The sequence below is a fragment of the Propithecus coquereli genome, unplaced genomic scaffold, assembly GCF_000956105.1.
Source record: "Propithecus coquereli isolate 6110/MARCELLA unplaced genomic scaffold, Pcoq_1.0 Scaffold51, whole genome shotgun sequence".
Taxonomy (NCBI): Eukaryota; Metazoa; Chordata; class Mammalia; order Primates; family Indriidae; genus Propithecus; species Propithecus coquereli.
The window spans coordinates 4,363,559-4,376,852 of record NW_012150952.1 but is presented as its reverse complement, the minus strand read 5'-3'; the positions used below and the strand labels follow the sequence as shown (position 1 = coordinate 4,376,852).

General features: G+C 34.9%; 1 protein-coding gene across 1 annotated transcript in view; it reads left to right on the top strand.

The window, feature by feature from the left end:
* NOL4 (nucleolar protein 4) overlaps positions 1 to 13,294 on the top strand; it is a 478,468-nt gene that overhangs the window by 299,688 nt on the left and 165,486 nt on the right. The window contains exons 6-7 of the mRNA XM_012656576.1: positions 10,376 to 10,555; positions 11,278 to 11,469. Coding sequence (XP_012512030.1) covers positions 10,376 to 10,555; positions 11,278 to 11,469 — 372 coding nt within the window. The remainder of the gene's footprint in view (positions 1 to 10,375; positions 10,556 to 11,277; positions 11,470 to 13,294) is intronic.

The following is a 13,294-nucleotide window of genomic DNA, read 5'->3' as shown; positions in this document are numbered from 1 at the left end:
ACTATAATAGAATATTTCTACTTTTTTCAAAAATGTCTTTTTTTGTATTAGGTTTATTTTAATCATGATACCAGCAAGGTCTGCATTTGTTTTATTATGTCTCTTAAATCTCTTTAATATGTCTTTTTATTCCGTGTCACTAACTTATCACAGAACCAAAGTTAATTGTTCTGAACAGTGTCTAATATTTTAGATTTGCCTGTATGCTTTTTTGGTGTCATTTAACTTGCTCCTCTATCTGCCATGTTTCCTAAAAACAGAAGTTAGCCCTAGATGAGGGGTTCTTAAACTTGAGTGTCCATCAGAATCCCATGGAGGTCACATTAAAACACAGATTGCTGTCCCCAGCTCCAAAGTGTTAGATTCATTTGATCTGGAGCGAGGGCTGAGCATTTGCATTGCTAATAGATTATCAAGAGATGCTGATACTGCTAGTCCAACAGGCATACTTTGGAAACCATCATTCCTAAATTGAAGTTCGATAGGATTAAAATTCTTTGCTTTCTTTTTTTCTTTTATCTTTTTTTTTTTTTTTTTTTTTGGTGAGTTTGCTTTTCAAGTAGTTCTGCGTGCTTCATTCTGTATCATGTCAGAAACAAAGTGTCTGGTGACTACACTTTAAATTATGCTAAGATTGCCAGTAGATTCAGTGATGGATAATTAATTTTTTTAATTTAAGAATATTACAGGGGTATAAACATTTTGGTTACATAAATTGCTTTTGTATCATGTGAGTCAAAGTTGTAAGTGTGACCATCAAACTGATAGTGTGCACTGTACCCGTTAGCTGTGAATTTACCTATCTCTTCCTTCCCCCACCACCTGCTTGATTTCTGATGAGTTTTATTTCCATATGTGCATATAACTGATGTTTGATTAGTGCCAGTTTAATGGTGAGTACATGTCGTGTTTGTTTTTCCATTTTTGTGATACTTCAACTTAGAAAAAGGTCTCCATTTCCAACCAGGTTAATACAAGAGGTTAGTTCACCATTTTTTATGGCTGAATAGTATTCCATGGTTTTCATATTTTATTAGTCCACATTTTATTAGTCCATTCATGTATTGATGGGTACTTTGGTTGTTTCAACACCTTTGCAATTGTGAATTGTGCTGTTATAAACATTTGAGTGCAGGTATGTTTTTATAGAATGTTTTTTGTGTCTTTCCAGTAGAGGGATTGCTGGATCAAATGGTAGTTCTACCTTTAGTTCTTTGAGGTATCTCCATACTATTTTCCATAGAGGTTGTACTACTTTGCAGTCCCACCAACAGTGTAGAGTGTTCCTATCTTTGCACATCCATGCCAGCATTTGTTGTTTTGGGTCTTTTTGATAAAAGTCATTGTCACTGGAGTTAAGTGATATCTCATCGAAGTTTTGATTTACATTTCCCTGATGATTAGAGATGTTGAGCATTTTTCATATGTTTTTTGGCCATTAGTATATCTTTTTTTAAAAAGCTTCTCTTCATGTCTTTTGCCCACTTTTTAATTGGGTTGTTTGATTTATTCTTGCTGATTTGCTTCAGTTCTTTATAGGTTCTATTTATCAGCCCTCTATCAGATGTATAGCATGCAAATATTTTCTCCGATTCTGTAGGCTGTCTAATCACTCTAATGATAGTTTCCGTGGCAGTGTAGAAGCTTTTCAATTTGATCAGGTCCCATTTATTTATTCTTGTTGTTGCCGTAATAGCTTTTGGGGTCTGCTTCATAAATTCTTTGCCTAGGCCAATGTCTATAAGAGTTTTTCAAACATTTTCTTCTAGAATTCTTATGCTTTCATGCCTTAGATTTGAGACTGTTATCCACTGTGAATTGATTTTTGTGAGTGGTGAGAGGTGCAGATCCTGTTTCAATATTCTGTATGTGGTTATCCAGTTTTCCCAGCACTATTTATTGAATAGATTCTTTTCCCCAGTGTATGTTTTTGTCTGCTTTGTCAAAGATCAGATGGCATATGAGGATGGTATTATATCTGGTTTCTCTGTTCTGATCCATTGATCTATGCTTCTGTTAATATGCCAATACTATGCTGCTTTGGTAACTATACCCTTGTAGTATAGCTTGAAGTCTGGTAAATTGATCCCTCCCAATTTGTTCTTTTTACTTATAGTTGCTTTGGCTATACAGGGTCTTCTGTGGTTCCATATGAAACATAGAATTATTTTTTCTAGATCTGTGAAAAATAATGTTAGTATTTCAATAGGGATTGCATTGAATATGTAGATCACTTTGGGAAGTATAGACATTTTAACAATGTTGATTCTGCCGATCCATGAGCATGGTGTGGTTTTCTATCTGTTTACGTCTTCTACTATTTCCTTCCTTAGTGGTTCATAGTTCTCCTTGTAGTGATCTTTCACCTCCTTAGTTAAATATATCCCTAGGTATTTTATTTTCTTTGTTGTTATTGTGAAAGGTCTTGAGTCTTTGATTTGACTGTTAGCTTGACTATCGCTGGTGTATATGAATACTACTGCTTTGTGTATGTTGATTTTGTAACCTGAGACTTTGCTGAATTTATTGATCAATTCTAACAGTCTCTTGGAAGAATCTTTGGAGTTTTATAGATAGATATAAGATCATATCGTCAGCAAAGAGCAATAATTTGACCTCATCTGCACCCATTTGGATACCTTTGATTTCCTTCTCATTTCTGATTGCTCCTGTTAGGACTTCCAGCACTATGTTGAATAGAAGTGGTGATAGTGGGCAACCTTGTCTGGTTCCACTTCTAAGTGGGAATGCTTTTAATTTTTCCTTGTTCAGTATGATGTTGGCTGTGGGTTTGTCATAGATGGCTTTTATAATTTTGAGGTATATCCCATGTATACCTATTTTGGTAAGCATTCTTATCATAAAAGGGTGCTGAATTTTGTAGAATGCTTTTTCTGCATCTATTAAGAGGATCATATGGTGTTTATTTTTACTTCTATTTATGTGGTGAATCACACTTAGAGATTTGCATATGTTGAACCATCCCTGCATCTCTGGGATGAAGCCCGCTTGGTCATGATGGATTATTTTCTTGATGGGCAGCTGTATTCAGTTTGCTAGGATTTTATTGAGAATTATTACATCTATATTCACAAGGGATATTGGTCTGTAGTTTTCTTTCTTTGTTGAGTCATTTTCTGGCTTTGGCATCAAGGTGATGTTGGCTTTGTAAGATGTGTTGGGGAGGATTCTTTATTTCTTGATGTTACAGAATAATTTCTGTAGGATAGGTACCAATTCAAATTTGTAGGTCTGTTAAAATTCAGGTGTGAAACCATCTAGTCCAGGACTTTTTTTTTGGTGGAAGATTTTTTATTGCTGCTTCAATTTTGGTACTTGATATTGGTCTGTTCTAGAATTCTGTTTCTTCCTGACTGAGCATATAGAGGCTATGCATTTCTAAGAATTTGTCCATTTCCTCCATATTTTCAAGTTTATGTGCATAGAGATTTTTATACTATTTATAGATAATATTTTTTATTTCTGTGGTTGTCAGTTGTAATTTCTTCTTTTTCATTCCTGAGTGACCTTATTAGAGGTCCTTTCCTTTCTGATTTTGATTAATTTAGCAAGAGGCCTGCCAATTTTGTTTATCTTTTCAAAGAACCAACTTTTTGTTCAATTAATCTTCTCTATAGTTCTTTCTGATCTTAGTTATTTCTTTTCTTCTGATGGCTTTGTGATTGGTTTGCTCATACTTTTCCAGTTCCTTGAAATGATTCATTAGATTGTTGATTTGTGATCTTTCTGTCTTTTGGATATAGGCATTTATGGCTATGAAGTTTCTTCCTAAGACTGCTTTAGCTGTATCCTATAGATTTTGATAATTTGTGTCCCCTTTATCATTTAGTTCAGAGAATCTTTTGATTTCCATCTTAATTTCCTCCTTAACTTGACTATCATTCAGTAATAAGTTGCTTAGTTTCCATGACTTTATGTAGAGATGAGTGTTTCTGTTGGAGTTGATTTCTAATTTTATTGCACTGTGGTCTGAGAAGATGCATGGTATAATTTCTACTTTTTTAAATTTATTGAGACATGTTTTGTGGCCTAGGATATGATCAATCTTAGAGAATGTTCCATGAGCTGTTGAGAAGATCACATATTATTTAGTTGTTTTTGGGTAGAATGTTTTATAAATGTCTGTTAGGCCCATTTGTTCTAGAGTTCTGTTTAAGTCCATTGTTTCTTTGTTTATTTTCTGTTTGGAGGATATGTCCTATGCTTTCAGAGAGGTGTTGAAGTTCCTGGCTATTACAGTGCTGCTGTTTATCATTTTGTTTAGATCAAGTAGTATTTGCTTTATGAATCTGGGCACAGCTGTGTTAGGTGCGTAAATATTTAAAATTGTTATTTGTTGTTGAATTGTTCCCTTTATTGTTATATAATGACAACCTTTGTCTTTATTTACCTTTTTTTGATTTGAAATCTATGTTATCTGATATGAGACCTGCTATACCAACTTTCTTTTGGTTTCCATTTGCATGATCCATCCCTTCACCTTGAATCTGAATGAGTCCTTGTGGTTAGATGTGTTTCCTGGAGACAGCAGATATTTGGCTTCCATTTTTTTTTTTTTTTAAATCTGTTCAGCCAGCTTATGTCTCTTGAGTGGGGATTTTAAGCTGTACTCTAGGGGTAAAGCACCTGGCTTTAAGTTCCAGAGTACAGCTCAGGGAAGACACAAGTCAGTGCAGTCCCTCCCCAGACTGATGTAGACCCAGTGTGATGTACCCTAGAGTTTAGGATGGCTTTAGCTGTTGCCTGATCCCCACAGTGCCTGTTGTCTAGTGCAATGGCTCTGCACAGACTCCAGGCATATCCCTGTCCCAGCAAATAGGAGGTCTGTAGGGGTGGCAGGTGCTGTCTTGCAGTTCAATCTTTGCTGCACTGGTGGAGTGAGCACAGCACTCCTGGGCTCTATTCTCCTATTGTTCTCCACGCATTCTCTAATCTTTTTATATGTATCCCCTCATCACCTTTTGCAACACTGAGCATCCAGTGTTGCTTCTCTGTGAATTCACAATTGAATAACTGATTTTTAAAAAGTAAGTGTGAGGGAATTTTTAAAATTGCAATTTAAAAAGTAAAATTCAAATCATCTTCTGTATAAACTCCAAAATGCAAGAAGTTACTCATCAGAAAACATTTACTTTATTCCTACTATGTACTTGTCACTGTGCAAAGTTATAAAGATGGAAGAGACATGGTGCTTAAGGGACTCCACCCTCAAGTAATTCTCAGACTATGAGGAAGTTACCTTACAATCAGTACTTGTGACAAAGATATGCATAGCATATTGTGGAAGCATGGATGCCTGGCATTGAATTCGTGTGTTTTCCCCTTATTTAGGGTATAATGAGGAAATACAGGTTATGTTTTGAGGATAAGAAGGTATCCATCTTCCATAAGACCTCAATTGTGGTTGTTTAATATCTTTGGATTTTTTTTTTTAAGATCTGGTTTGGATTTTTTAGATTTATACATGAAATAAGAAAACAATTGTTCCTGGAATGAAGGTTTTCTAGGCTATGGTCTTCTAAAATCTTATTAAGGCAAGACAGGCTAATGGAACAAATGACTGCTGTTATTTTATGTATGTTGTTTGGAGATATATAGTAATTTTTATTGCTTGAGTCTACGATAGCACTGCAATACCCACATGCCCCATTTTTAAAAGCCAAATAATTTTATAGAAAAAGAGAAGCTTTTTCGAGCAGTCTTAAAGGCCAGTCTGTAACAAGCATGTCTCGAATTCTGTGAGGGCAAAGGTAAAGGGATATTTGTTGGTTCCTGTCTCAGTTTAGCTTAAAGGCATATGCAAATTAACAGAAAAAGAAAAGTAGAAAGCAATGGTAGTATTTAATTCTGTGTCAAATTAAGTAAATTAAGTTCACAATTTAGGAAAAAATTGAAGTAGACTGAGGTAAAAACTGGAATCTTTGTGGAAATGGAACTTAATCTGGCCTTAAACGATAGATTTTAAATGGTGAGGGGGCAAGAAATGATACTCCAGCTGAGAAGCAAAATTTAGTTTATTTTGTAGAGGGGAAAAAAAGTGATCATGCTTTAACTTTAGATAGTGAATATTCTCAGATCTGCAAGATTTTTTTTTAACCTTGAACATCTAGGGCTATAAATCCTTCATGGTTCCACTGAATGAATTCGCTCAGCATATTTTGCATTCAGATAAGTGTGTTATAATATTTTTAAGATATTTCACATTGACACTTAAAATATATTTACTATATTTTATATTCGAAAAGGTAAACTTTTCAAACCTATGGAATATTTGTCTTATTGTATTTTATTAGGCAATTCCACCTTGTTAATGATTTTAACTGTAAAATATGCTGTTTTTAAAATCTACCTTTACTGCTAATGTCAGGGATCTACTCTAGTTTTTATTATTCCTCCTCTGATTACATAGTTATAATATGTTAATGGAATCCTTAAAGCATGCTACACATATATTACCACTGCATGCAGGCATTTTTGAACACAGCCAATTTAAAATTTCCCATTGTAAAGGTCATTCAATAGCATTTTACTTTGTTGGTGGATTTGAAGTATCTTCTACTGTTTATGGAGATATTATTATCCATTTGTCTGGGGCCATGTATTTGTATTATCATGTGTGAAATTTGTATTGTTGATTTGGCCTTGTAATGATTGATCTCTATGCCACTCCAGACATAATCACAAGGTGACTGAAACTCAAATTTAAGCAAAATATAAATCATGTTGTATAGGTGGAGGATATATGATATTACTCAACTTAAGGTATTATTTCAGAAATGTTAAATAATTCGATCTAGATATATAAGTTATGCTATCAGGACTCTCTCTGTGTTACTTAACTCTGCTATATTCAGCTTGGTTTCAGTCTTAGGCCAGCTCTCTTCACCCAGAGGCAAAGTTGAAGTATGCATGGCTAGAGTAGAGAAGGTTGGTACCCAGAAGATTGGCAGGGGCTGTTTCTGAAAGGAAAAGGTGCTGGGATGACAAAGAAGTAGGATATACCACAACAGGGCCCATGGTTAGTCTTAGACACAATTATCTAAATTTGTGAAAATTGTTTTGATTGGCTTTCATCTTCTTTCATACATTTCTCTTTCTACTTTTGTAATTAACTCACATCCTGAAACCCAACATTCTCATTCTTTCTGCTAACTCCCATGGCCCCCTACTCTGAAACCCCACGTAGTCCTACCCTCCCAGTGATGGATGGGTGGCCTTCACTTAACTTCTCCTCTACCACTGTTCTCAGTGTCTGAGGTTAGCTCATCAAGTTAGATTTACTGAGCCTTGATTAAATCATGTATAAAGGAGATTTAGATATCTATATAATACATGCATATAATATATATATATATGCACTTATTATGAGGAATTGGCTCATGCAATTACAGAGGCTGAGAAGTCCCATAATCTGCCCTCTGAAAGGTGAATATCGAGGGAAGCCAGAGGTATAGTTAACTCCCAGTTTGAAGGCCTAAGAACCAGGGGGATTGATGATATAAGTAATGATGTAAGTCTCAATATGTTCCAACTAAGCAGCCTGGCAGAATGGGCAAATTTTTCCTTCCTGTACCTTTTGTTCTATTCGGGCTCTCAAGGACTGGATCATGCTCACCCACATTAGGGAGGACAATCTGCTTTACTGAGTCCACCCATCCAAATGCTAATCTCATCCAGAAACATTCTCAGAGACACACCTGGAAATGTGAATAATGTTTAGCCAACTATCAGAACACTCTGTTATCCAGCCAAGTTGATGATAAAATTAACCATCACATACATTAACATAATTTATTATCATTATCATTATATATATTTTAAATCATGTATAATATAGATATAGTAATACCAGTCCTGCTGTGAAGTTCAGTTACGTGGAGGTTAAAGCTTTATGTAAATTTTAACACTTCATCAATACAAAACATTATTAAATAAGCTCCAACCCATATAAAAAACACCTTCCATTAGATTTGATCAGGGAAATTTATAGTTAGATGTTAAATGATGACATGGATTTAATAAGTCTCATCCCAGAGGTATTTCTATTTTAAAAGTTGCTGTCCAGAAATACAGAGCCTTAGGAATTGATTCCTACTGATATTATAACAATAGCCACATAAGTATTAATTCTGGAGAGATAGTAGAGAATACAGTTAAGATCATAGACTCGGGACCAAACTGCATGATTTCAAATCCCGATTTCTTCATGCATAAATAGCAAATGAAGTTACTTTAACCAGTGTATTGTAAATGAAATGTTATATATGTAAAAGGTTTAGAAAAATGTCTAACACATAATGTGTGCTCAAAAAATAATTGTTAAGTGAATATTGTTGTGGCACAGTATCTTAGGACAGTACCAAATGTATAGTTATACTCGATAAGAGTTTGTTGAGAGAAGAAAGGATTGAGATTGAGGTAGATTTGGGTTTGGAACAGGAGTTTTTAGAAATTACTGCTTTCCATGTTCATCTTAAAAGTTGTTCATTATTCTTGCTTCTTACTGTTTTCTTTAATGGATGTTTTGTGTTTAAGAAAACTTAGTTATCTTCATTTGATTATAATAGTATATCTTTCCTCCACTTTGTCCAACTGAAACAAATAAGTAAAATTGTATATGACGCAATAATAAATTATTTAAATACATCATATTTGGAAATTTTATAGCAAGTGATAATATTTCTTACTCAAAATTTATAAATTATTGATTATTGTTCTATAAGAAAATGGAAAAATGCATCCAATTTCTTTAGGTAGTATAAGAATATTAGGTGAAATCACTTGTAAAATGCTTTAATTTCATATTAACATGTACATAAACCAACAAATATTTTGTATTTGTCTTCCAATTATACACAAACATGTATATACCTTTGGAAACAAAACTGTAATCTGTATTTAAGAGAAAACCTCCTTATCCCATCACTCTTAGTTTCATGCTGACTTAGGTTCAAATAGTGGTTGTATCATTCTTTAGATAAGGAGAAGTTATTTTGCCTTTCTGAAGCTGCTTCCTGATCTGCAGAATCTAGAGGGTAATATCTTTTCACCAAGTTGCTGTGAAAGATTAAGGGAACCAATAGACTAGGTGCATGGTGGTCCTGAGTGCTAATTTCTTCTCTATGTCTCTCACTTTCTTCATTGTTTGTTTTATGGTATTTAATATCTCAGAAAATATCTTTTACATCATTAAATAAAAATAGGTGTAGAATATTCATTTTTAAATTCTATCACATCTTAGTTTAACATCTTATCAAAGATACCCAGAATATGTTTAGATGATTATTGGTCAGCGTGATGATTTTCAAGGGGTTATATAAAATAGTTTATAATTATGCTATCCATGGCTGAATCAGCTCCTTATCACACCATATATTTGGATTTCCTTTATTTCTTCCAAACTAACTCTGAAATTAGCCTAGAAGGTCCTAAGAGGAAATATTTTGAATATATGTAATCCCCAAATAAAAAACCAGCAAAAGCCAGTTTATTTATTATTGAATGTCCCCACGTACACATAGATATACTTAATTATTGTATTCTGACAACTGTACCTCTAAGAAGGCCATCAATTGTCTATATGTGAACATGAACTGTTAAATATTTTAAATTTTCAGATATTTAATGATTTTCACATTGAAATATGTACCAGAGTTACTCATCTAATTGTTCTTGCTTTAAATTTGTCACATCCTTTGTTTAGTGTTAGATACAGAAGCACTAAATTTAACAGACGACTGGGAAAAAAACCTGATTCCGTTTTTCTAAACCAAAGTCAAAGGACATCTGAAGACTCATAGACAAATTATAAATTTATTTGATAGCATACTGACTTATAACTAATAGCCATAATTACAAAAATATCTTGTATAGTTCTTGTTGGGCGAGTTAATTAAACATATCCATCCCTCAGTTTCCATACATGTTTAAAAGATGCTAATACTAAGCTAGACTGACTAAGCTGACTAAGCACCGAGGTCGTATCTGTTTCTAAGAATATGTGATTCAATGATGCTCTTGCAAAATCGATTACAGGTTGCTTTTTTATTTGGAATATAGATATTGTGTGGAAATAGTAATTGCTCTTGAACAACTAAGTTCGACAAAACTTTCTGCAGTGACAGAAATGTTGCATATAGCTACTGAGCGCTTGAAGTGTGACTAGTGTCACTGGGGAAATGAATTTCTAATTTGATTTTGTATCAGTTTTGACGCAAATGTAAATTGCCACAGCTCCAGAGTTATCAACTCATAAGCAAGATCTTTGAGAAATAGGGGCAATTAGAAATAAAACATAAAATGTATAAGGTTGTGCAACGAATTTAAAAGCGACAATTTCACCCTCTCTTTTCAGTCTCCTGCACATAGTTACTCAAGCTATGACTCTGGCAAAAATGAGAGCGTAGACCGAGGCGCTGAGGACCTGTCACTAAACAGGGGAGATGAAGATGAAGATGACCACGATGACCACGACGATTCAGAGAAAGTGAACGAGACAGACGGCGTTGAAGCGGAGCGGCTGAAAGCTTTTAATGTGAGTCTTGCCACACTCCAAGTGCGGTTTAATTTTTACCACTTCACTTTCATGTTGTTGCTTGTTGGTAAATGTGGATATTTTAGAGACATGTTTGTTTAATTTACAGAAGGATTTAAAAAGTACATGAAACACTCTTTGCCAACCAGACACCAGAATTGCTGTGTTTTGTTTAGAATTTTAAAGCCAAATGTGAGCTGAAAACTGGAATTGTGTTGTGTGAGTATGCATGTTTACCTAGTGGATGGAGGGGGCCTCAGCTTAGTCCTCGGAAGAGTACGCCCGTCATCTGTTATTTCTTTTGCTTTCCTAGCTTATCTAATTATGCATGACAAAAGAGTCAATTGTTTGTTTTCAGAGATTAGTCCACTGTGCAGTGTAGCAATGTAACAGTCGTATTTATCATTAGCAGAGAATTTAATGGGGTGCTCAATTGTCACAGTCTACTGTTATTTCCTGATTTTTTTCTACACGATATTCTTTTCTGTCTGTGTGTCTGTCTGTCTGCCTTTCTCTCTCTTTTTCTCTCTCTATTTTTTAATCCAACCATTTAGAAAAGTCTTTAAAGAGTGTTTGCTTAAAATTTCTGGCTTTCCATTGCAAAGTTCTCCAGTGCATAAACCAGAAAAGAATATTTTCCTATCGGTAATCAAGACAGGAAGCTAGGAACAGAAGACAGCAGCCCTCCAAACCCTTCTCCTCTGTCTCCCTCTTGCCAACAGATGTTTGTCAGGCTGTTTGTAGATGAAAACTTGGACCGAATGGTCCCAATCTCTAAGCAGCCCAAAGAAAAGATCCAGGCTATCATTGACTCATGCAGGCGACAATTCCCTGAGTATCAAGAGCGTGCCAGAAAACGTATACGTACTTACCTCAAGTCCTGCAGGCGGATGAAAAGAAGTGGTTTTGAGATGGTGAGTTTTGAATCAAAACACAGCCCTAGATTCCATCAAAATCCCACATGTAAACCATGACACTATTTTTTTTTCATCTTAGTGTCTTTTTTTATTTTTTCCATAATGTCAGGTCAAAGGGGTTTTTGTTTGCTTGTTTGTTTTTTCCCCTTCTCCTTTTCATCTTCCTGAAGTATTTATTCCCTTTGTTTAATTTACTAAGGAATAGCTCCTGAGACCAGTGCTCACAGAACCGTGTGGTACCATGTCACAGAAAATGAGGGTGATATGAGCAAAAACCAGTGAGAACCAGTATCTCATTCACGTTTGTTTTCTTTCTGTTACTACTAAAGTGGGTATGAGGTTAATCAAATCTTGAACTGAGGCACTAGTTGTTGCTTTAGATGGATGTTAGAATGGAATTCTCTGGAACGAAAGGCAATGGATGGAGCCGTCTAAGGAATATTGTTTTCGTACCAATGGTTAACAAACAGAAAGCCTGAAAAAAAAGATAAGGGAATGAAAATGCTCAGGTGAAATTTAAGACTTTGTTTTACTGAGTATGTTTATTTGTGTGCTTGTAAGACGGTACCATGAGCTTTTCTATTCAGCTGGGCTTTATAGGTGGACGAAATTATGTTGATATTAGGTTACTTACTGGTGTTGAAATTAGAAATCAATGGATTTTTGAACATTATTTCACCTTGCTCTAATTGTTACATCTAGAAATAGCACGCAAATTTACAATGTATGCTTTTTCCATTTCTTTATTTTTCACGTATGCAAACAGAAATGTATTACAAGTTTTCTGAAACCATTTTTTTCTACTCATCTGCGAAGGCTCCGTCAAAGCCTAGACTGTTAGTGTTTGTGATCTGTGACTACTTAATTTGGTGTGAATTGGTGAAGATAAGAGAGGTTTCAGAGTGTGTCATATAGAGAAATGACAAATCCACTAGTATCATTTTTTCTACATTGGCATGTAAACATAATATCTTTGATATTTTTTAAAGGAAAAGTGACTGTTCTTTAAAGGGAAGAAGTCTTCCCAGATGTCTAGGAGCACATGCTCTGTCCCCAGAGAGCCTGGTTTTGAGGTCTGAATCCACCACTTTCTAGCTGTATGATCTGGGCAGGTTACTTTCCCTGCCTGTGCTCACTTTTCTCCTCTGGAGATGATGATAACTCCAGATTTATAGACCTATGAGAATTATATAAGTTGTCTCATGTAAACTTCTGCAAGTCATTTCTGACAATAGTAAGCACTCAAAGCATCTTAACTCTAAAAATATTACCGAATAGTATTTAATTCATCATCTGAAAACAATTTCCCAAAATGGTTTAATTCTACAATTAAATTGTTTTAATTGTAGAATTGTTTTAATTCTACAATTTAGAACACTCCAGTTAAGTATTTGCTTACTTCTCCGGGTACGTATCCTACACTGGAGTTGGAGTTTGTGGTGAATAAGTCGTTTTGTACTAAAAATGGCACAATTTAGTAAACTGAATTATGGTATTAGAGGTCGTATGGTATAAGAGAGAATGAGAGATTGCTTGAAAGAAATAAATCTATTTCCCCCATTAATTTATTATTTAATTATTATCATTACCTACGTCATAGGAGACAGGCAACAAATGAAAGGGATATCTAAACAAGTGTAAAAACCATTGACATCAGATTCAAGGCCACTTACCAGTCGATGTAAAATTCTAATTCAAGGCCAGGCGTGGTGGCTCACGCCTGTATCCTAGCCCTCTGGGAGGCCGAGGCGGGTGGATCACTCAAGGTCAGGAGTTCGAGACCAGCCTGAGCAAGAGCGAGACCCCGTCTCTACTAAAAAAT